This window comes from Rhinatrema bivittatum, chromosome 13 (assembly GCF_901001135.1).
Source record: "Rhinatrema bivittatum chromosome 13, aRhiBiv1.1, whole genome shotgun sequence".
In the NCBI taxonomy this organism is placed as follows: domain Eukaryota; kingdom Metazoa; phylum Chordata; class Amphibia; order Gymnophiona; family Rhinatrematidae; genus Rhinatrema; species Rhinatrema bivittatum.
This window is the reverse complement of record NC_042627.1, coordinates 79,113,175-79,138,102: the sequence shown is the minus strand read 5'-3', so window position 1 is coordinate 79,138,102 and position 24,928 is coordinate 79,113,175. Positions and strand designations below refer to the sequence as shown.

At 43.2% G+C, this 24,928-nt stretch overlaps 1 protein-coding gene across 6 annotated transcripts in view; it reads left to right on the top strand.

The window, feature by feature from the left end:
- The window catches only part of DENND4A (DENN domain containing 4A), a 123,775-nt gene that overhangs the window by 94,768 nt on the left and 4,079 nt on the right, over positions 1 to 24,928 (top strand). For 5 of the 6 annotated variants that reach the window (XM_029575092.1, XM_029575095.1, XM_029575096.1 and 2 more), the window contains 13 exons: positions 4,915 to 5,046; positions 7,361 to 7,480; positions 8,883 to 9,029; positions 12,348 to 13,447; positions 14,167 to 14,383; positions 14,733 to 14,827; positions 17,632 to 17,807; positions 18,484 to 18,615; positions 19,993 to 20,203; positions 20,987 to 21,241; positions 22,239 to 22,356; positions 23,548 to 23,710; positions 24,203 to 24,267. In XM_029575092.1, coding sequence (XP_029430952.1) covers positions 4,915 to 5,046; positions 7,361 to 7,480; positions 8,883 to 9,029; positions 12,348 to 13,447; positions 14,167 to 14,383; positions 14,733 to 14,827; positions 17,632 to 17,807; positions 18,484 to 18,615; positions 19,993 to 20,203; positions 20,987 to 21,241; positions 22,239 to 22,356; positions 23,548 to 23,710; positions 24,203 to 24,267 — 2,931 coding nt within the window. The remainder of the gene's footprint in view (positions 1 to 4,914; positions 5,047 to 7,360; positions 7,481 to 8,882; positions 9,030 to 12,347; positions 13,448 to 14,166; positions 14,384 to 14,732; positions 14,828 to 17,631; positions 17,808 to 18,483; positions 18,616 to 19,992; positions 20,204 to 20,986; positions 21,242 to 22,238; positions 22,357 to 23,547; positions 23,711 to 24,202; positions 24,268 to 24,928) is intronic. The other variant, XM_029575097.1, reaches the window with a different exon arrangement.

The window sequence follows — 24,928 nt, the reverse complement described above, 5'->3', positions numbered from 1 at the left end:
AACCATCATAAGATCTGCTATGGGAATCTGGGGGATGGATTGATTTAAATTATCAAGAGAGAAACCATGATTTATGTTACATCTTTTTATTAATAAAATTGTTCAGTAGTCATTCAACATTGATTCCTTATGAACATTCCACCGTATTAATACAACATTTAAGCGCAGTATTTCTTAAATCCACCTCCAATCAAGCCAAATTAAAACAGAACAGAGTCAAATCACCCACCCTACCCCCAACCCTAAATGATCGCAGCCCACAAACACAGTAACACATGTATTCAGATCTAGGTGTTAGTAGAGTCTCACCCCCTGTTAATCGTGCAATCAGAAATGTACAGTTTTGCTGGTAGCTCCTGGGGAGAGATTCTGTGTGCAAGAATCCCACATATCAAGCAGCTCTCGCTCATATCTAGTGAGGTAAGGAGCGCGTTCTGTCTCATGTCTGCTTTGCTTCTGAATTCATTTGTCAATACTAATGTTGTTTCTGTATTAAACCAGATTGTCTTGGATGCAGGGTGTTAGTTTTAGCCAGAAAATTAGCTAATTCATTATAAAACAGTTTTTTCCATTAGTTACGATAAGGAAAGATTGGAGGTAGGGATCATGATCCCTCTCTTCACTAATAGTTAAGTAAGGAGCCAGACTTACTTCAGGTAATTTAACCAGCTAGAGGAATAGGATCCCATTGATAAAAGGGTTTTTTTGAATACTAAATTCTGACATTGTGTCAAAATTGGTGAAATTACTTCCCAAGCGGATTGCACTGCCAAAATGGGAATTTCCAGGGTCTTGCAATTCCCAGTCATATTCTTCCTTCTGTGAAGAATCTGGACTTGGCTCTGAGTTTGGATGGGAACTCTTCTTGAATTGCTAAGATATCTTGCCTGTAAAGTAATCAGCGAGTCCCTCTGCTATCTCAGTAGATGCTTGGTGGTTTATGTGAGCGATTGTCAGCTTGCTGTAGTCTCTTTGCAAAATAATCTTTCCTTGCTTAATTAAAGATTAATACTTATAAATGAGATTCTTGTAGCTCCTCCGTCTTTGCTGAAAATGCCCTTTAGCTAGGGAGTCTCATCAGAGTGACTTGGTGATTTCACGCTGTCTTAAAAAAAAAAAAAAAAAATTGCCTGCCTCTAACGGGTGTTTCCTAAAGATGGAAATCATCAGTTACACATTTCCAGGGTAACTTTCAAACGGGTGTGCGAGCGCACATACACACACGTTTATGGGGTGTGTGGTCAGATACGTGGCGATTTTATATCCTGTGCGCACATCTACACGTATATTATAAAATAGCCCTGGTGCACATATGTGTGCCCCTAAGTTTAGAAGTGAGCGTGCATGGCCGCGTGATGTCGGCTTTGAGCTGCGCAGGTGAGGGACTTTTATAGCAGGCATTCGTCCACGCCATGTCCAGTTTCACCAGTTCATCTACCAGTACCCCCAGTCTGGAGCTTGGTCCCCCTACCCCCCCTGGTTCTTTAGTCTGCATTCCCCCCAGTTACCCCAGACCCCCCTCAAATACATGGGAGATGCTTGGGAATTAGAATTACATCTCCTCCATAACAGAAATAACTTTACAATCAACTATACCTAGGCATGCACCCAGGCGCGTTGGTACTTAAGAACATAAGAACATGCCACACTGGGTCAGACCAAGGGTCCATCAAGCCCAGCATCCTGTTTCCAACAGTGGCCAATCCAGGCCATAAGAACTTGGCAAGTACCCAAAAACTAAGTCTATTCCATGTTACCGTTGCTAATGGCAGTGGCTATTTTCTAAGTCAACTTAATTAATAGCAGGTAATGGACTTCTCCTCCAAGAACTTATCCAATCCTTTTTTTAAACACAGCTATACTAACTGCACTAACCACATCCTCTGGCAACAAATTCCAGAGTTTAATTGTGCGTTGAGTGAAAGAATTTTCTCCGATTAGTCTTAAATGTGCTACTTGCTAACTTCATGGAGTGCCCCCTAGTCCTTCTATTATTCGAAAGTGTAAATAACTGAGTCACATCTACTCCTTCAAGACCTCTCATGATCTTAAAGACCTCTATCATATCCCCCCTCAGCCGTCTCATCTCCATGCTGAACAGCCGTAACCTCTTCAGCCTTTCCTCATAGGGGAGCTGTTCCATCCCCTTTATCATTTTGGTTGCCCTTCCCTGTACCTTCTCCATAGCAACTATATCTTTTTTATGATGCGACGACCAGAACTGCACACAGTATTCAAGGTACGGTCTCACCATGGAGCGATAGAGGCATTATGACATTTTCCGTTTTATTCACCATTCCCTTCCTAATAATTCCCAACATTCTGTTTGCTTTTTTGACTGCCGCAGCACACTGAGCCGACAATTTCAATGTGTTATCCACTATGATGCCTAGATCTCTTTTGGGTGGTAGCACCTAATATGGAACCTAACATTGTGTAATTATAGCAAGGGTTATTTTTCCCTATATGCATCACCTTGCACTTGTCCACATTAAATTTCTTCTGCCATTTCGATGCCCAATTTTCCAGTCTCACAAGGTCTTCCTGCAATTTATCACAATCTGCTTGTGATTTAACTACTCTGAACAATTTTGTATCATCTGCAAATTTGATTATCTCACTCGTCGAATTTCTTTCCAGATCATTTATAAATATATTGAAAAGTAAGGGTCCCAATACAGATCCCTGAGGCACTCCACTGCCCATTCCCGTCCATTTAATCCTACTGTTTCCTGTCTTTTAGCCAGATTGTAATCCACGAAAGGACATCACCACCTATCCCATGACTTTTTACTTTTCCTAGAAGCCTCTCATGAGGAACTTTGTCAAACGCCTTCTGAAAATCCAAGTACACTACATCTACCAGTTCACCTTTATCCACATGTTTATTAACTCCTTCAAAAAAGTGAAGCAGATTTGTGAGGCAAGTCTTGCCTTGGGTAAAGCCATGCTGACTTTGTTCCATTAAACCATGTTTTTCTATATGTTCTGTAATTTTGATGTTTAGAATACTTTCCATTATTTTTCTTGGCCCTGAAATCAGGCTAACTGGTCTGTAGTTTCCCGGATCGCCCCTGGAGCCCTTTTTAAATATTGGGGTTACATTAGCCACCCTCCAGTCTTCAGGTACAATGGATGATTTTAATGATAGGTTACAAATTTTTACTAATAGGTCTGAAATTTCATTTTTTAGTTCCTTCAGAACCCTGGGGTGTATACCATCTGGTCCAGGTGATTTACTACTCTTCAGTTTGTCAATCAGGCCTACCACATCTTCTAGGTTCACCGTGATTTGGTTCAGTCCATCTGAATCATTACCCATGAAAACCTTCTCCAGTGCGGGTACCTCCCCAACATCCTCTTCAGTAAACATCGAAGCAAAGAAATCATTTAATCTTTCCGCAATGGCCTTATCTTCCCTAAGTGTCCCTTTAACCCCTCGATCATCTAACAGTCCAACTGACTCCCTCACAGGCTTTCTGCTTCGGATATATTTTTTAAAGTTTTTACTGTGAGTTTTTGCCTCTATGGCCAAATTCTTTTCAAATTCTCCTTTAACTTGTCTTATCAATGTCTTACATTTAACTTGCCAATGCTAATGTTTTATCCTATTTTCTTCTGTTGGATCCTTCTTCCAATTTTTGAATGAAGATCTTTTGGCTAAAATAGCCTCTTTCACCTCCCCTTTTAACCATGCCGTTAATCGTTTTGCCTTCTTTCCACCTTTTTTACACACTTGTCTCTTGGCCCCACCCTGGAAAACACATGCCACCCCCATATTTGCCTCTTTTCTCCTAATGCAAGATATTTGCACATCAGGCTTTGTATGCATATGTGGTCGACTTATAAAATTGGGTGGACATGCACATGTACCGCATAAGCACCCATCTTTTGATTTGGCTTTTAAAATTCACTTTTTAGTTATTTAAAAGAATATATAGTTGACCAATCTGAAAAACCTGTTCCCAGTGGGTTACATACCTACCTTCCTCCCCTTTTGGAGTAAGGATTATTGGATGTGAAGCCTGCTGTGTGGCCATGGGGACACAAAACTGCCATGTGTGCCTCGAGAGGCCTTCGGGGGCTTACCTGGAAAGCTCTAGAAACGTGATGCATGACTGCACTGTTGAATGGTGTCTGCTTTCAGAGAAAACTTGTTACAGGTAAGCAATTTTCCTTTCATTGCCTAGACAAATTCTTTACTGCATGCAAATACATATGACTTGTCTCGTTTGTTGATTAACGGTTTTTGAAAATAAAATGGAAATACAAAAACTTTGGGGCATTTTAAAATTGTTTGACATAGGAAGGGAGATTCAAGCCCCTTTTTTTGTGTCATCTGCATGCATTTTGGGAGCATCTTAAACTGTCCAAATTGGCATAGAGTTTGTGGATGCTTTTAACCTGCTGACCTTGCACCAGTTTTCTAAAACAGAGTTTACATGTGGCCTTCCCTTTGAAAATTGCCATGGTTTCAAAGTTCCCCTGTCTTTTCCATCTCCCTTTCCATGGACGGTGCCAGATGTAATGTTGAGAATACAATCTCCCCAATCCAAGCACATCCCTAGGAGGAGCTCCTGCCTGCACGTGGCTGGGGGCGCGCATGGCGCAGAGCAACGTATGTGGGGAGGGGAATTTACAAATGGCAGACGTACGCGTGTTAATTGCTGTGTGTACACGTAAACTGCTCTGAACATTCTCCTCCATTAAAGTAGTGCTTATGTCACCAAGTTTTATTTTAACAGCTTCTATACTTACAAAATACTTAGGACCGGTGTTTCCAAAGGGCACTGCCTATTTTGTGCCTCCATGGGAAAATGTAGAAAAGAAATCGGGAGTCGGACAGTAAATGTGTGTTGCAGACTGATGGACTTTGGGCTGAATGTAAAACTCTCCTTCCGCTTCCTCCTCAAGCAGATGGCAGTGACCTGGACACGGTTAGTCATGGAAGCCTGGATAGCTCTAATGACATCAACAGTGTGGAACAGGCCCAGTTCCACAGTGATTTCATCAAAGTGGATTCCACCGATGATGGATCCAGTACAGGTCAGTTGGCTCACGTTCACTATTTATGGAAGGAGTGTGTGCCAGGCCTCTGTTTGCTTCCGGTGTGTTTTAGTGACTGACTCTACTCTGTGCTCACCAGGTAGTCTGCCTTAGTTCAAGCCCATGCAGAGTGTTCAACTCTCATATGAGCACAGAGTCTGACGCAATGTCAGCAGCTCACACAGATGTTGCATTATCGCAGATAACACAAGCCTCAGCTGCATTCCTTTAGAGAAAAAAAGCTTGCACAACTACAGTCTAATTATAATGGGAAAAGGATACCATTCGTCGTTTTATTATAAGGCAGGCAGGCAGACCATAAAGGTACTCAAGCAGCACATTCATTTTTTCACATACTTAGGAACATGAGGAGGGAAAGTCTCTTTCACAAAGTCGTCTTTGCCGAAACTGTGATTCTTTTCATGAAAAATATGGGGTCACTGTAAGAGTTCCCCTTTATTTCTATTACCCAGAAACACGAATCAGTCACTTCTCATGGAGATCTGTATTCTTTACTTTAAATCCGTGGCATACAAGGGGCGATTTTGTTTTAAAGCTTCCTTTAGAAAATGTGGGGTGAGCAATGCAAACGAATCCGTGTATGGCTCAGCTCATGGTGCTGCTGTCAGAATAAAGCATGAGGTAAATGCAGGAGGGAGGGTAATGTAATACACAGCCTACAGTAAAAGCACAAAACCAAAAGCAGTAACTGCACTCATTGCTTACCTTCTCCATTGCAACAAAAATGCCTGCTTCTGAGGACGTCTTCACAAGAAGTCTGGATGAGTCGGCTGCCTTCACCGTGCAGCCTGGACGCGACCTGTTTCCAGCAGTTCACACGCTGTCATTCCAACACAACAGACTCAAAGGTTGATTGCTGAAATGTGCTCCAACCTTCAAATATGTTCAGTCGGCTGTGAATTTTTCACCCTTTTTCAAAGAGAGTGCGCACACACGTTCCTTCCCTTTCAAAATTGTCCAAGGGAAAAGTACTCTGAGACCTGCACGGTTTCTGTGGATACTTTTTCTGACCAAAACGTACATAGGGCTCCATTTACTGGGAGGTTAACTTTCAGACAGCTGTGCTTAGGCCCATATACACTTGTATTTTATAACCTGCACATATGATATACACAGGTTATAAAATACATGCAAATGCACTCTGCAATATGTAAAAAAAAAACCCACATGAATATATATTGCACTTATCCGACAAGATACATCTAGCCCGGCTAAATAGCAGCACTTACCCATATAAGCTCAGATTTATCTGGCTTAGTAGAGCTACTTAGCTGGATATATTGGAATTTATCTGGATAAGTGGCACGCAACTGCTACATGTGTATTTTTACATCTAACATTAAAGATATACATGTGAAGATTTTAGCTGCATAACTTATACGCATTTACCTGCCATAAGTCAGGAGATTTTCTACCATGTGCGCAGTAGTGAAATTACCAGTTTTACCAATTAGTCAGCCAGCTCACCCAGTCCATCTTCAGGTCAAGACCTTCCTGGCTCTTCAATCTCAACTCCTCACATTTCACCCACACCCCCCACCCAGTCAGTATTTCACTTTTAAGATGTTCACTATCACTTATTCCAGATATAGAGCAGCTGTAAATATATGCACATAAGCTGCCAAATTTGCATGCATAAATAGCTTATAACATAGCAACTTACACACGTAAATGTTGGCCCTGCCCTGGAATGCTCCTGGCCAACCCCTTTGTTACCAATGCAAAATTACTCGCAGACTCTTACTTACACGAGTATTTTGAGGTTTATAAAACAGCATATGCACGAGTTTATGCTATTTACCCATGTATATGCTGGGTTTTACGCACGCAACTTTTGACAAATCACCTTGAAGCATTTTCCCATATGCACACAATGGGAGAAAACCTTTAGTAAATAAACCCTGTTTGAAAATCCCAAACTATGCATGTTGTCTCTCCCATCCTGACCTCGCCCTGGCAATGCCTTCGCTACGATGCAGGTGAAGGTGCTTTGTGGCGCAGCGTGTCTACCTGCAGACAGCTGTTGAAAATTTCTGTCATCACTTATGCCACTTCTTTCCAGCAGAAATACCCCTTTGGGTGGCAGATAACTTTAAAAATAGGTGAGTTCCCTTCATGTTCTTGAGACCCCCCCCCCCCCCCCCCCCGGGTGCGCTCTGTGTGGTGGACCATAGAGACGTTTTGCGCACAGCCAGCTGCAGTCGTTGGCGACTGTGTTGAAGCGCCTCTCGACTAACTTTAGCACAGGGAGAATGGTGGTTCAGCGTTACCATGACTTTATCCTCTTTCCCAGGTGGCCAGTCAGATCTTGGCTACAACTCTTTATCTAAGGAAGAAGTTAGACGTGGAAACATGTCTGTGCAAGACATAGAAGAGGAAAAAGATGACAAGAAAGAGAGCGATACCAGCTCCTGTAAGTATCTCTTAAGAGATCATCATCATCATCATTCTGGTCTCATGCAAAATATGCCCTGCCCTCTGAAGAGCCGAGGTTCATAAACTGGGAGCAAAGCTAACGTTTTACCGCCCTGTGAGTGAAAATGCCCTTTTCCGGTTAAGTTGTGCTTCAGAAGGCTTGCAGGGAAGACCGGGCCTCAGCATGCGTCTCTGACGGTTTGCTTTAGAGTCAGAGCTGCCACGTGACTGTCCAGCAGAGCGCATGCGTGACCACAGCAGTCTCAGAAACCTTTGGGCCATGTAACAATGTAAGTGCCCTCCTTGGCCAGCTGGGTGGGCCTTCCTGTTTTGTGGAGATTGTGTGCACTACCTGCACAGCACGGTCTGAGGTAGAGAAATAAGCTTAAGGGAAAATAAGAATTCAAGTCTTGCTAGACGAGAGTTAAAGATACGTCCCAAATCAGTAGCCTTGGAGGTCGATATTCAGAGTCGGCAAGCGAGGGAATTACACATACGGGTCTGCTGCTGACTGTACCCAGAGAACGTTACAACAGCCATTTTTTTTGACCAGACTTGACACATTTTTCGTGGACAGCGCTCAGGGGGGACACTCATGGCTAAAATTTAGCACCATTCCTGGAATGCCTCACCCCACCTCTTTATCTGGATATGTTTTGTGCACACAAATCTTGGCTTTTTTGTCAGACTATAACTCCAGAAAGTTAGATGGGCAAAGCCTTTGAGAATAGACTTTTTGCTGGTTGGAATGATTTTGGCTGGGATGCATTTCCTTTAAGATAAGAAAATGCCCTCCATTTATTTTTGGGATGTCTGAGCAAGCCCATTTAATGCTGCAGCACTTCTGCAAAGAAAGGAAACAAAAATTATTTAAGTAGTAACTCTGATCAATAAAATTGACTTGCAGATTCTGAGATTTATAGTTTAATAAACATTTACAAACATACCTGTAATTTTTGGGGGGAAGAAGGGGAGAGGGAAGGACATAAACCAACCCTCAATACTCGAACAAGTAGCCCACTTGGAACCCATTCCAGCAATGTCATAATGAAGGGAAGGGGCTACTAAGGGTCCAAGGGCCATCATTTGTGACTGCTGATCCCTTGCCCTTTCTGACCAGGGGACACAGACTGCGGCTTCTTACCAAGCTTTGGCACAGGTGTGTGTGCTGAGCTGACCTGTGTTTATGATGTTAGAGGCACTCACCCTGCCCTGGGCTAGGAGCGCTACCTCAGCAGGGGGAGCCAGGGGGAGAAATAGAATCCTGCAGGCCTGAGCCCAAATCAGGAAAAGCAAACAATAACTGAGCAGCGGATGCCTCTGGCCGTGACCCCCTTAATTGCATAGTTTTTCAGTCGTCGTGAATAACTTCCTTTTTACTTCTTTTGGTTCGTATACAGTATCTGAGATAGAGAGCACCAAAGGAAGTGGGGACTGCCTTCCCCAGCTGGTCTGTAAGGATTCAAGCAGTGTGGAGCTCTCTTCAGCTATCGTGCGGCTCGGTAGTCCTGCGGGAAACGCAATGAAAATCTCAGATGTTACTACTGGTAAGTCCATGTTCACCCAACATTATGTTGCTCATTTCTTGTTTAATCTTTTTATACAGCTCTTAGCAGGGAGCCAGCATACCCGAGGCTGCTTCTTCCCATCCAGTTATCAAATAACAGTCATGCAGAGCCTCTCCCACTACTGCATTTTATTTGAGTTATCCCGAAGCCATTCTCTGCGGCCTCGTCTTGTCTTTCCATCTGGGTCTCAGGGAACCATCGCACATGGTTTTAGTACTTACTTCCCACATACTCTCCCATGTAAAAGCCAAATACTGCAGTGAGCTGAGAGCAGGATGCTGCTCCTTTGAGTCTCTTGCAGGGAAAAGGTTCGTTCTTATAACTGTGTGTGCTAAAGCTAACGCAAGAGTCCCTCAGGCTTCTGTAAGAGAAGGAATACGTTTACTTCACCCATTCCCAGGGCTTAGTTTCTTTACATCAGCAGTGCTTCCTGCTCAAGAAGGAGCCCGAATCAAGAGTGTGACCCATCTCTCCTGCATAACAGTGCAGAGGACTGACCACTGGGCCGTTGGACTGGTCCCCAAGAGTTTATTCTTAAATGTCACGTAAATCATCCATTCAGAAGCTGAACCATGGGCTCATTCTTCTCACCCTTGTATTTCTCATCGTGCCATTTAATTTAAAATCAGTTTTCACAGCCTTCTGTTTTGGTAGTTAATAAGACATTGTTATCTCAGGTTGCATTGCATGGCAAGGTTACTTGTCATTTCCCAGATATAAGGTTTGCGAATGGAATGAATAATATTTTTCTTTTACTTTGCATGTTTGAGGGAGCTGAATTATAGGAGTTCTTTGCAAATGCAAGATGTCAGAGTGCTTATGAGGCATGTATGAGAAGCCTAAGAAGAGATTAAAGAGAGGACTCAAGGATGGAAACTTGGAAATGGGCGTGCGGGCATACGTAGGCGCACATGCTTTGTCTCGTGCCCAGGGTTGCGGGCAATTTATGACTTGCATGCACATACGCATGTTATAAATTAGCCTGCGCACAAGTGCACCCAGTTTTAAGCTTGTGCACGCCCAGCCACGTAAGTCAGGGAATTTTAAGGCAGCGTGCACCCATGACATGACCAGTTTCACCAGTGTGTCCACCAGTTTGCCCAGTGTAGGGCTAGGTCTTCAAAACCCCCTGCTTTAATAGCCTGCACACCCCCTCAAACCCTTCTGCAAAGCCTGGAATGGGTTTATTTAGTCTTACACTTTGTCAACAGGAGAAGTAAAGTTACGTGGCAGTGGACCTGGGTGCACGCCAGGGCGTGTAAGTATTTACGTGCAGAATACTTGGCCCCGTTCCAAAACACTCCTGCTCCGCTCAGCCCATGCCACTTTTTAAATCCGAGTAAAGTGTGCGTCCTGCGGGAGATGCACATGGATCTGGGCAGCTTTTAAAATGTAAGAACATAAATTGCCATGCTGGGTCAGACCAAGGGTCCATCGAGCCCAGCATCCTGTTTCCAACAGAGGCCACAACCAGGCCATAAGAACCTGGCAAGTACCCAGGCGTGTGTGAGTCCTTTGTGCATACATGCCAGGCTTTTAACATTCACCTTAAAGTGAGCACAGTGAGGTTAAGTGACTGGCTTGGAACAGCAAAATCATTTACAGGGTGGCAATAGTGAGAGTTTAACTTGAGTCACTGCTTTTTACTGCTATACATCCCTGCCCTCAATAAAAACGTCTACTGTGCCTTATTGAACTATGAGATAAGTTTTAAGAATGTTTCCTGTAAGTCTTTCAAATCAGTTTTTAATTCTGCTGCTGGAGCATGGCTTGTTCTGGAACTACAATATATTTCTGAAATCTGTTTGTTGTACTTTATTTGATTTGAGAAATAGTCTTTCTGTAAAATCAATATGTTTAGCTGAAATCTGACTGCCTTTATCACAGATCCCTATTTGGCCATACTGCTTCTAACTAGTCAGAGCCTGGTTTACGTAAGCCTTTCTCCTATGCTGCATCTATGGGGGAAAAAGCTTACAGGTGAATTTTCAAAAGAATTTGCATCGTAGCAATTTTCAAATGCCATTTATGCATGTAAAGTGCATTTACATGACCAAATCCTATGGACAATTCAAGGCCAAATATTGTAGCAATTTTCAGTTGGGGAGGAGGAGGACGGGCCAGACTCAGACCTGGACTTGCTAAGCTGACTTCAAATAAGGTGAGATGGAGGGAGGGAGAACGGACTTGACTTCATTTTGTGAGAAGGAAGGAGGACTTGCTCCGGACCAGGCAAAACTTTCCCGTGGTAAAAGGAGACGTGCTGGGCAGCCTTCTCACTAGATCTAATAAGGCTATTTATCCTGCAGTTTGCCTGAGACGCGCTAAGCTTGCCACAGGTTTTTTTCTGCAGGTTCCTTCAGCACTAAGGCCCTTATTACATACCTGGGCAAAGTTAGCACTGAAAAACCTGCACTAAAACCCGAGTGAAAAACCTGCGGTAGGATCAGCGTGGCTAATTACGTTGGCCCCAAAAATATACCAGATCTTCACGTGGTCATTTTTTAACTTTTATATCAAAAACAGTAACAGCTCCAGACATCTGCTCACTATCTTGGTGCTAGAAAGCTTGCTCTTAGTCTTTAGCAGGGCAATTTTTGAAACTCTGCTGGTAGTGCACAGTAGAGATGTGTGAAGCCCACCGCGGGAAATTTCGTTTTTCTCGTGGGTCAGGCTTTTTTTCGGGGAACCTGAAAAACACATTTTTATGAAATTTCAAAAAACTTCTGTTCATTTTTTGGGTTTCCCGAAACAGGACGAATTAGGCAATTTCATTGAAATTTCATTGAAATTGCCTAATTCATCCAAACGAATGCATATCCCTACTGCACAGTCTGCAGGTACTTTCTTACGTGTGCTTATCCTTTGAAAATTGCCCAAGGAAAAAATACATGCAGAGGTTTTGACCTTTTCTGTGGATATTTTTTCCCTTCAAAATACACCTAGGTTTGAAAATGCTAAATTAAGTATGTTGATGCCTGCCTCTGACCCCCATCTACTTTTCCCAAGAGTAAAAGCACATTGATGTTTCTTGCATGTACTTCGATCCATATATAGGGTGGGTAATTTTTCAACTTCCTCTTTACCTGGGAAATTAGCTTTTGAAAATTGCTCGCTATAAAAGGAGATTCACTAAATGTTGAAATATATTACAGAAACAGATGCAATATCTTCAGTGATGAGGAAATTCAATCTGTATCTGTTTATATTTTATGCTCCTTGTTTTTCAGCTGCTGCATTGCTTTATGAGTTGTCGTATGTCTTAATTTGCTGGCTTTTCTTTGACTTGTTTCTCAGGAAGCTCAGCTGGGCTGCTGTTTGCATCCTCACTTGATGATGGTACCAATAACGTAGGAGTCCCTCAAAGCTTAAGAAAGCGACACAAAAGTGCAGTGGAGCCCAGCCTGGAGCAGGAAACGGCCTGGGAGAGCAGGAGCCGGCACCGCAGTGGAGATGCACTGATGGGACTTGTCATCGACAAAATCCACCGGGAAACCAGCTCGGGCGAGATTGTTAAAAAATTGGGAGCCGATGCAAAAATCCTGTCCAGCGTGTTTCAGAAAAGCACGAGGCCTACCACGCTGAATATCAGAAAGATATCCCCAGGGAGAAAGAGAGGCTGCCTTGAGAAGGAGTCGAGTGATGAGGACCTGCCGTCCGATAGTGGTGAAAACTCTGGGCCTAAGGCGGACTCGCCTGTGATTTTTGACCTGGAAGACTTGGATGAGCCTGTGCTGCCTGCTTTTCCAGCACCTCGACGGGTACAGCGCAGCAGCAGCAGCAGTGGCTTTGCTATCACACCGGTGCAGAAAACAGATGTTGAGGCTGGATTTGACCCCTTATCGCTGCTGGCCGCCGAGAGAGAGCAGCATGAAGACGAAGAGGGGGAGGAGGAGGAGGAGGATGAAGAGAAAGATGCTCCGCCGCCATTTGTGAAACGAGACTTGGCAGAGGAGATTGTAATGTACATGAACACCATGGGCAGCCCCTTAACCAGCCGCACGCCCAGCACTGATCTACAAAAAGCCTGTGGCGACAAAGCCGTCGCCAAAGGTTTGCCTGTGGTTCGCTCCTGCCGGAGATCCAGTCTGCCTCCAAATTCCCCCAGGCCAGCAGCCGTTCCCAAATCTAAGGCGCACCGTGTGAAGCATGTCGAGAAGGCCAGAAACCGACTCTGGTCCTCACCATCCTTCCCCTCAAGCAGCCCACAAAGGGACGCACCCCAGGACACAGCTGCAGATGTGGCTTTGCTCCCTTCCCCTTCGTTTAACTTGGATACGCTGCTGACGCCCACGTTCGATGTTCTAAAGAGCAGCATGTTCTCTGCCGGCAAGGGGGTTGCGAAGAAGGCCAGCAGATGGTATTCCAAGCTTACCATGTACGCTGCGCCATTGAAGGTGAGTTGCTCTCTTGCTGTAGTTATTCAGTTTTAACATGTTTATTTAAAAATCTGTCAGCTCTTTCTTTACTGACACAAAATGTAGGCCTCCTGCATGTGGGTATTGTGAGTTTGCTGTGAGTAAATGGTACTCCTGCTTTAATCAGTCTTTCAAAGGTACCTTTAATTGATGGCAGGTTTCTGTAATGTGTCACATAGCTGCTTCCCTGTATGTACCCAGATCAGTCCAGATCCTGGGTTTTGCCTCCCTGCCAGCAGATGGAGACAGAGAGAAAAGTTTCACTGACACTACCATATAACCTGAGGTGCCACCTGCAGTGCCTCAGTATTTCTCTGCCGCCAGCAGATGGTGGCGGTGCAAAACCTGCAGTCTGCAGAGAGAGAGGGAAAAAAAAAAAGGATTGAGACAAAGTTTCTGGATCCTCCTATGTTCAAACTACCTATATTCTGTAATTTAATTCCATCAGCAAATATTTCTATAGCATTGGTATTTTTTGCTGATGGTCATAGAGTACATTACTTCCCTCCCCCCACACATGCACACAAAAACTCTGCTGTTTTAAATCCATGAATTTTTAAAAAATGGATCCCACTTTTTCATCATGAATTGTCTGGGATGAATTCAGAGCTGCTTCTATGGGTGTATTTAGGATGAGGATGTAAATGGTCTCTGAGCAAAGTTTGGAATACTGACTTGTATTTTACTTTCTTTTCCAGGATCAGAACTCAGACAGAGCAAGCATTTCTTCAAGCGGAGCCTTGGATCTGGAATCCAGCTCCTTAACTGATGAAGATATCTTGAATGATTGCGAGAGCACTGCTTCTCCCCCGGAAAACAGTGGGGCGTCTATCACTGGAGGGATAGGATTAAGCAGAACCAGCCTGGAGAGCACCAGCTCTCAAGATGCATCATCCAAACTACTTTATCATGGTGGTAAGAGCTGATTTCTTTGTCTCTGGTCAATGGACAAGTTGGAGAAGATACCTTTTAATTGGATTAGGTTTCGATGCCTTTATCACGTCAGAGCAGGGATGATGATGTCAGATGGACTAACATGGGACCTGATAGGCAACAGAACCTTTTGATTTAACGGTTTGGTTGGGGCCATATGGATGGTCTTCTCTGCCAGGAGAAAACCAGGGCTCCCATTTCTGAGACTGGTACCCGGAAAAGAGCTGAGCCAAAACGTTTTGTCAAATATTTATTATTTTTAAATTAAAAATGCAATTCTTTAAATGTGAACAAAATTGCTGATTGGAATTCTTTTTGGTTCCATGTACAGGTTCCCCTTCGAAGTTTCCCTTGCCCTTAAAGTCTGAGCTTGTATCGTCTTGCAATTCAAGTAGCAATAGCATCTTCCAGAATTATGCCATGGAGGTAAGGTTTCTGCCTCTGCTTGAATGTGACTGACAGTGCTGTATCATGATGAGCTGGGCCGAGGAGTGCTTTCCTCTCTGCCACTATATCAAAGGCAATTGTCATGGTCACTAGAGTAGTAGGCAGAGAGGAGATTAAAGGGGTAGTTTCCATTTTTTAAGGACATTAGTTATTTAGGACCTGTTTCTGGCTCATGTTTCTTAGTGCAAAAGGGAAAAAGTTAGCTGATCAGTCTTATTGGCTGTTTCAACTGTTTGCCAGCCTGATTCTCACCACAGTGTGAGATACATGCTAAATCTTCTTTAGAAAAAGATGAGAAAAGGAAGAAGAAAAAGAGGTCATTCCCTGTACATACCTGGATCAGTCCAGACCCTGGGTTATGTCACCAAACCAGCAGAGGGAGACCGAGAGATTCTACTGACTCTGACGTATACCCTGGGGTGCCACCTGCAGTCCATCAGTATTTCTCTGTCTGCCAGCAGAGGTGGACGTGCCTAATTCATGATAAAAGATGCACATCTCTAGTGGACGGTCCTCTGCGGATTGCCCATTTGCCGAAGCTGCTTCATCAGGGTCCAATATTTTTGAATCGGGTGGATCGCTTTTGTCTCGTGGCCTGGCTTTTGAAAGGAGTTGTTTGAGAGAGAAGGAATATCCGGAGGATGTCATTGCCAGCTTGTTGCAGGCTAGAAAGACTTCCACTTCTTTGTCATACGTGAGAGTCTGGAAAGTCTTTGAGTCCTGGTGCTCAAATTGTGGAATAGTCTCAACTCTGGCCTCAATAGCTCACATTTTGACCTTTTTGCAGAAGGGATTGGTGAAAAGGCTTGGCTTTCAACTTTCTGAAGGTTCAAGTTGCGGCCTTGGGCTGGTTGCGAGGCAAGGTGCACGGTGTGTTGCTGGCTGCCCATCCAGATGAAGGTCACTCCCTACGTGGGGCTAAACATCTGCGTCCTCCGGTTCTGAAAATATGTCCCTCATGGAATCTCAGTCTGGTCCTTAGAGGGATGTGTGTGGCTCCTTTTGAACCTTTAAAAAGATCTACATTAAGGGATCTCACTTTAAAAGTAGATTTTCTGGTAGCCATTTGTTCTGCCCGCAGGATTTAGGAACTGCAAGCGTTATAGTGCAGAGAACCTTTTTTGAAGATCTCGGATTCCGGGGTCTCTTTGAGGACTGTGCCCTCTTTTCATCCGAAGGTTGTGACAGCGTTCCATTTGAACCAGAACGTGGAGCTTCCTGCCTTACCAAATTTGGACGTGTCATCTCTGCACACTAAAGATTTAAGGCGTTTGGATGTAAAGCAGGTTTTATTGCGTTATCAAAGTCACCAATAGTTTCAGGGTGTTTGACCATCTTTTTGTGCTATGGAGTGGTCCTAAGAGAGGGCAGAATGCATCAAAGTCCACGATTACAAGATGGTTGAAAGAGGCCATAAGCTCAGCTTTATCTGTAAGGGGCGTTCAGTTCCAGAGGGATTGAGAGCTCATTCAGTTCAGGCTCAGGCGACTTCTTGGGCTGAATGCCAGTTGGTGTCGCCACAGGAAATTTGTCAGGCGGCTACTTGGGAGTTGTTGCACACTTTCGCCAGACATTGGTTGGATGTCCAAGATGCGGAGACCATGGGTTTTGGTGAAAGTGTTCTTTGAGCCGGACTCTCACAGTCCCACCCTAATTAGGGAAGCTTGGGTACATCCCAGGAGTCTGGACTGATACAAGTATGAACAGGAAAGGAAAATTGGTTCTTATCTGCTAATTTTTCTTCCCGGAATACCAGAGATCAGTCCCCAGTCCTGCCCTGTTGTGGGGGAGAGTCTGCTCATGTTTAGCTTAGGGTCTTGGTTCTATAGAGGCTGCAGAGCTGCTTAGGTTTGTAAGTTGTTCTCCTGTTGTGGAATTATAGAGCGGGGGCGATCAGTTTTGGTCTCTTTCCCATTGCTCGTTTGTAGAAATTTATTTACATTAATGTTGCAGAGGTATAATCTTGACTTGGGTACAGGTCAGTACTGAGGGACTGCAGATAGCACTTTGGGTTATGTGGCAGTGTCAGTGAAAGTTTCTCTCTGTCTCCATCTGCTGGAAGGGAGGCATAATCTCAGGAGTCTGGACTGATCCGTGGTATTCCAGGAAAGAAAATTAGCAGGAAAGAACCAATTTTCCTATAGAGGAGATATGTGAGAGACATTCAAAAACTTCAAAGGTTTCCATGATCAGGAGGTGACCCTTTATTCAGTGGAAAGTAGGCTCTAGAACGAGGGGTCATGAGATGAGGGTGAAAGAAGGTAGACCCAGGAGTAATCTTAGGAAATATTTCTTTACATAAAGGGTGGTGGATACATGGATCAGCCTCCCAGTGGAGGCAGTAGAGACAAAAGCAATATCTGAATTTAAGAAAGCCTGGGATAAACATAGGGGGTCTCTAAGGAAGTGATGCTAAATGAATTGGGCAGATGGGCAGACTTGACGGATCATACGGTCTTTTTCTGCTGTCATGTTTCAATATTTCTGTTGAGGGAGTTCAAGTTGGCACTGGCTCCTGAACATTTTCTCTTAAGTTACACTGTTGTGAGAAATTATTTCCCCATGTTTCCTACCTTGCATTAATTGTTCTGAGCAGTATCTTTGAAACATAGGCTTCTTATTAATCTTGTGGCTGTGTGACATCTTCCAGTAAGCCCTGCTTTATTCTTGGCTAATGCTGTCACTTGATTTATTAAAATAACTAGCATTCCAGATGCTTTGGTTGGCAGTTTGTAGAGAGATGTGAAACCAAACTTTTCTTAATGGATTCTTGCACTCCGCAGGTCCTGATTTCCAGTTGTTCACGTTGTCTGACATGTGACTGCCTGGTTCATGATGAAGAGATCATGGCCGGGTGGAGTGCAGACGATTCCAACCTAAATACCACCTGTCCTTACTGCGGGAATCTTTTTCTGCCTTTCCTGAACATAGAAGTTCGAGATCTGCGGCGGCCTGGCAGGTAACATCATTTATTATTTTACCTTTAGTTAATGGACACACTTCCACACACAGACTACTTTCCAACCAGTAAATTGCACAAATATGTTATGTCCATGTGATTTTACTTCTCTTCCCTTCAGCCTGATTTTAGGATCCTCCTTACAATATCTCTCCCAGTCATCCCAACAGCAGCTCCTCCTTATCTAAAAGTGAGCCAGAAACTCCCAAGCTTGAATCTTAGCTCTGCCTCCCTATACTTAGTTTACCTCGCAGTAGTTGAGTAGTAAGACTAATGAAGTATCTGGTCTGGCTGTGTAGTGCTGTGGTACTACCTGAACATAAGGTGGTCTTAATGTAGCTGCTTCGTCCCCCTTACATCTTGATGGGGATCAAGATGATGTCTTTTCTGGGCCTTTGCAAGCAACGTTACTGATAAGTTGTTTGCTCATATTGTCGCTTCCCACATACATTGAATTGTCCCAATACCAGAGCAACCTCCTGTGGCCAAAGGGTAGGGCAGGACAGCTGTTTCTGTGCATACTTAATTGTGAATTTAGCTAGATAGCAGGTATCATTGGAGCTTCCTTCTGAACATTCAGAAGTGTATAATTCCACCATGAGACCATTGAGGCTGAAATGATTCGTTTTAAAAATCTGAAAGATTGGTTGTATTAAAAATTTGTCATTTCAAATAGATACTTTCTAAAGTTCAGCCCTTCTGAAGAGTGCATGCAGCTTCCAGTACCACCATCACATCAAGCAAAGCAATCTGATGTGTGTGCGCCGGTCTCTGATTTCACTACATCTACCATCAGTGTCCATGCCAGGTAAATCTAGTGCAAATAGATAGATCTTTAAGATTAGCCTACTGAAAAAACTGGTAAAGAAAAAATCCATAGTCCCTAAATGAAATTTAGAAAAATCTAGAATTTGATCTTTAAATAATGTGATTTTGGGAACCACAGTGAACTCTGTTTCTGCCAAATGTCAAATTGGCTTTTCATATCAATCAATCCATTGTATTATGTATCTTCATGCCAAAACCTCATGCCCATGAAGGAAAGAAAACCCTTCATGCCTTGGACTGCATAAAAGCCTTAGCAGCTTATTACAAAAAAAGGACTCTGCTGCATCACAAGTCTTCACTGTTGTTTGTCTGTTATGCTCATAGGATACAAAGGCGTACCAGTTGCCAAGTGTACGTTGTCCAACTGGATAGCAACAGTGGTTTCTGTAGATAGCAGAATGAATTAGCTATGGAATGTCTACCCACCTCCCTGAAGAGTTGACTACATAGCTAAATTAAGCTCTGATATAAGCTGAGAAGGCTCATGAGGCAACACCCTTGCAGGAACTCCTGCACATGCTCAGAGTTCAAACCTCTACTAGCTTGGAGACACGAGTCTATTCGGTGCTGCTGGATGACACCACCATCATGTAATGGCTAATTCATCCTATCTATGGAAAGCATAATTTATAGTAAGCAAACTTGCTTTCCCGTCCTGGGAGATTATAGTAACAACCTGTTTTTCTTCCCTACATAGTTTGTATATTTGTCTTCTCATCAGCAAAAGACAGATCCGGCAACAAAAATCCTGCAAATTCCAACAAAATGCCAGAGATAGAGGGTATTTTGGTACATCATAGGGATTGATGCCCTTTAATTGTTAAGAGGACAGGAAAACTGTAATGTCTTTGATGATATTTGAAAGACAGTGTAACAAGTCAAACTAACCAACCAACCAGTTTTCAAAGTAGACCTATACATGCAAGTCAGCTTTGAAAATTAGCCTGGCAAAACTGTATGCACACAGTTGCACCTGCCATTTGGTTTGCAAGGTTTTGCTGAGAAAATATCTGTGCGCACTTTTTTTAAAATGAAAAAGTGCATGCATAGGTCCCAGATTCCACCCCCTGGAACATCTCTCCCCTTTGTGCATAGAAGTGCACACATATTGGTTGCGCAGTTTTCTAAAGAGTGATTTCTACATGTAAAACAGTACCTTATCCCTTTTGGAAATTACCCTCGATAGGCATCTCAGAGACCTAATGCCAGGATGATAATCAGTGAGACACTGAGAGCATAAATGTCCTACAGGAAACCCTCACCCTCTCGAATTGCTTAGTTGTGGCAAATGATGTAACCATTCTTATTTTTCCATACAGTCGGTCAGCACTCACGTTAAGCCTTCCTTACTTTTCAGAAAAACTGAACAGGTGGGCTTATGTGCCAGGAGCATTGAGATTCCTTCTGGGAAGAGGAGAACAAATTCGAGTGTCTCACAGAGCCCAGGCCACCCAGTGGCAAGAAGCATCAGTGCATTCAGTGCGCTGGAAGAGACTGTGCCAGGCGGCAGAAAGCTCAGTCATATTGTCCCCACCGGCAGCCTGCCCACAAATCTGCAGGAAACCACAGTACGTGCCTTGCTAGTGTATGCAAAACCAGCTGAGGCAGACTGGCTCTTCTCAGTAATGCAAAGTATGAATGGCATGCAATGGTCAGAATAAACCTGCCTAATGTGTGGAAAATCATCCGATCCACTGAAAGGTTTACAGACAATTACAACCCTAAGCACCTTGGTGGGCAGAGTGGATGGGCCATTTGGGTCATCTTCTGCCATCATCTACTAGATAATTATGTATGCAAATATGAATATCACACAGTTTCAAAACGAGATTAATTGCATGGGTTACTTATCAGACTTGTCTGTGGCTCTCGAGTACTGGATTTGAGGGCGCCTGATTTAGAGGAAATTCTGTCATGTTATGGAATTTTACAGGAACGCCTTTCCTATGGGGCAGTCTGTCTGAATAACTTTGAAAGGCCTGCTATTCAAATATCCAGTGTCCTTTCTCATTTCCTCAGTCTGATACAGGAAATGTAAACAATGCCACTTGAGGTATTACACTACAACGTTGCCTGAGTGTGGAGCTTGATGGTGTACAGCACTCTTCAATAAATATATCTTTATTAAACACCATCTTTGCTTTAGCTGAAAGATGGCTTACATTTTTTGGTAAAGATCTGCATCACAGCATTCTGCAGGAAGGTTAGCAGTGAAGTAGGCATTGAATGACTGAGTGCAATCTGTATGACCACCTCATCCTTGCTTTCTCAGATTATCCATTAAAGGAGTATGTTGCTTTCCTTTAGGAACATTGTCATTAATGTTTTCCTTTTGATTTCCTCTTATTTAGGATCCTTTAAGTTTAGAATGGCGCCTTCCCAATCCGGAGCCCATTACTGTCCCTTATCTGAGCCCTCTGGTAGTGTGGAAAGAGCTGGAGAGCTTGCTGGAGAATGAGGGTGATAACGCAATCACCGTGGCAGGGTTTGTGGACCATCATCCCATCGTCTTCTGGAACCTGGTCTGGTATTTCCGACGGCTGGACCTGCCCAGTAATTTACCAGGCTTGATCCTTTCCTCTGAGCACTGTAACAAGAACTCCCAGGTACGGGGCAGATCTACGGGGCAGATCTATGCGACTATGGGGAACAGAGAGGTCAATATTCAAAAGGGTTTCTCTGGGTAACTAGGAATTTGTTTTCAAAAACATACTTAATATGATCTTCCAAGCATCCCGACACGCAGCCATGTGTCCTTCCAAGCTGCATCATGGGGCCATTTGTTAGCGTGTTCACCCACAGGTTTGCTGTTGAAAACTTGACCTTTAACGGGTCTCAGCTCTTCATACAGAGATGTTCAAATATGAAGAGCTGAGGACTGTTAATGTGAAGGTTTCAACAGCAAACCTGTAGGTGAATGCGGATAACTTCAGGAGTTCCCAGGTTGTAGATTTCTTGCCCTGCTGACCGGCAGAGTTTTACCTAGTTAAACCATTACCCAAATACAATGTAACTGTATAAAAAGAGGCAGGACGGGATAGCGTTGCAGCAGTGGGGCTCAACGTTAGTTGAGTGGCACTGATATCGAGTGCTATCTAGGTCAGTCTGGTACCAAAAAGATAGTTTTTATCTTCAATAAAAGCCCTACAACAACAACAACAAAAAATAAATTCCACAACAAACATACTAATAGCCTCAATTAAGGCAAATATATGCAGCTATCACAATGCTCCAATAATGAAAAATAAAGGAAGATGCAAACAGATTTACACTTAAAAAAACAAAACAGGAAAAACATCAAATTTCAGCACCATAACCACCAAGCACAAATCGTCAGAAAAAAGGAAAAAAATCTTCAAAAGAAACTTTAATATAACAGCCAAGATCTGTTCCAGTGAAGGAGATTTGCAAGTGATCAGAAAATGCTCTTTGTAGGTTACTTGGTCTTTAGTAGGGTAGTACGAAAAGAAGAAGTCACTGTAACATCTTATCTGTGTGACTGGCCAGTGTGCTTGTTTTTAGCCTGTGTAGAGCAAGTCGCATACAGAAAGACACTGTTTCCGTTTTATATCCCTGCACTAAGATATTCATTCCTTGCTGCAGATTCCTCGGAGCTGTTTATCGGAGGATAGTAAACATGTTCTGATTCAGATGTTGTGGGACAATCTAAAGTTGCATCAGGATACAGGCCATCCACTCTATATCCTCTGGAATGCACAGAGTAAGTTCATTTTGCCTTTTTTTTTTCTTCAACTGTTTCCATGAATCCTCTGTTCTTTAATTGTAGAACAGTTACTTGCCAGGGTAATTTTAAAAGGCATGTTTGCGGGTAAAGCCGTGTTTTGCAGTCATAATTGCACTTTTTCGTGACATTGCCTACTTGTGTATGTATTTTCCCCGCGTAGCAGAGAGGCATTCTGGGCAGGGATGGGACTCGCGCACTCACTTGTAATTTTAAAAAGCGCGTGCACAAATTCTGCTTAGCCATGTAACTGCACGGGTCGTTTTCACGGATAATTTTCAAAGCAAATTTATGCAAAAGTATCCGCAGCTTTACAGCAGCTGGGAATTACTCCCTAAGTGACCAGCTTTTATAAAAGGAATCTATTTTCCTTTTGTGTTTGAGGGTGAGTCCTGTTTGCGCTAGACCAGTGCCAGAATGTTTAAATTTTATTTTTGTGTGTAGTTTCTATTGAATCTCCTGGAGCCTATAATTAAAGATTTTTCTACACATGATTGACTTAATACCTTAAGTCATGCTGATTGGGTCAAGGTTTTGTTTTTCTCACTTTTTAAAGACAGCAGTGCTGCACTGAATTCATTGGGGGATATAAAAGATTTAACTTAAACCCATGTATCTAATGCTACTTTTTAGATTTGTTGTTTGAAGCTGGGTTTTGAGGTAGAGGTGAACATTTTTTTTTTTAACTTTTTCCCCAAATATAAATCATGAATAAAAGCTAAGTTCTGCCTGCCTGCTGCTCTTTTGCTATCCATCTGTTTCACGATTGACTTAAACTTCTTACTTAATTCTCACATGCAAGGAAATAAATTCAATCTATCTTTCTTTTCCTGCTAATTGTCCAGTGGCTTTTTGCATTAAACCACCACCCACATGTAACGTGTCCTTTAGTAATGTGCTGTGGCCTTGTGACTTGGAAGTGAAATGGAACCAATAGTCTGTCAGTACACACTTATCAGAACGCAAGCACCATCCTGATCTCATAGTACTTTGTTTTTAATTAAAATCTGATTTAGAAAGGTGGTGATCACTTTAACAACAGAAGAAGACTGATCTTTGCTGCTCCCCCTCCCCTGACAGAACAAGTATTCAGCCAGCACAGTGGCCTAATGGTTGACTGCCCTTAGTGCTCTCCTATTTCACCTCTTCCAATGCATCTATCCATTGCAGCTCAGAACGTTCCTCTTGTTCACTTTCGGCAACGAGAAGATGAGACGTTTAACCAGGAACTCCTGATGAGTATGGTGAGGAGCATTAAGATGAACGATGTGTATGGACCAATGACACAAATTCTAGAAACACAAAGCAAACTGCCCACCTGTAAACGGCAGAGGTAAGACCCAGCTAGAGAGAATGAACCATCTGTGGACTGCTGTAATGAAATAATGGTCTTTGAATGGCATACACACACCAGCCAGACCACAAAAAGGCTTAAAATCCAGCACTACTGAGCATGTCGTCCGTCCCCCCGTCCCCCCCATGAATGAGAATACTGAATGTAACGTGTATGGTCCCTCTGCACATCCCTAGGAAACAGGATGCTAGGCTTGATGGACCCTCTGTCTGACCCAGTATGACAACTTTTTATGTTCTTATGAGGGGACCTCCCTGATCAGATGCACTTCTTGTTTACATAATAGATAAGCTGCAAGACTGCATCCTTAAGAGAGGTTATTGCAGGGAGGGAGGGGGAAATCGTTTTAAATTTTTGTGTTTGGTGGTAGAATCTGATGAGTAACTGTGTTAGAGAAATTGTAATTGCACCAGCCATCTTGCCTTTTGGGACAGATGAGTGTATAAATAAATGTCGTATTTCTTTCTTCAGGAGCCTGTACAGACAAATATTATTTCTTTCGCTAGTTGCACTGGGGCGAGAGAACATTGACATTGGTGAGTTTGCTACAATCTGTGTGCAAATTGCAGTGATTCTTGGCTTGAAGTGACATGTGATGTGTGCCTGTTGTAGCACGAGTTGTATAATGACAGTGCAGAAAAGTGGAGCACTTCTGTCTAGGGATCGAAAATATCAGCAACATTTCCTGTTTCGTTTCATTTTGAGTTTTGTTTTTTTTAATAAAATGAAAGAAATACAATTTTGTTCATTTTAATTCGTTTACAAAAATCCTCTCTTGGGTCGTGTAGGCATCAGTGGGGCAGGACTGAGTGGGGATAGCTCTTGCCCTGTTTCCCTTGGCTGGGGTAAGTTAAGGGGTTGGGAGCTGCTTTTTTTTTTTTTTTTACTTTTTACAATTGTGGCACATTTATTTGGCCCAGGGAAGGAAACTGTTGGTCAGTAGTTAGTGCATACTATTTATAGCAAGCTATTGATAGCACACACTAAAAGGGAAAAAAAAACCCTGTGCATTCCTACTTCTGTCAGCTTCGTTACAGAGCACATAGAAGGGACTGTGTTCTGCGATTGCTGTTTCTCTCTGCCAGGCAACCCTCACTATGTAGTGGCAATGGAGAAATCAGCCTGACTGCTTCCTGCTACTTTTTACTTCATTGTGACTAGGCAAATGCTGCTAAGGGGAGCCAACTGCTGTAGTGT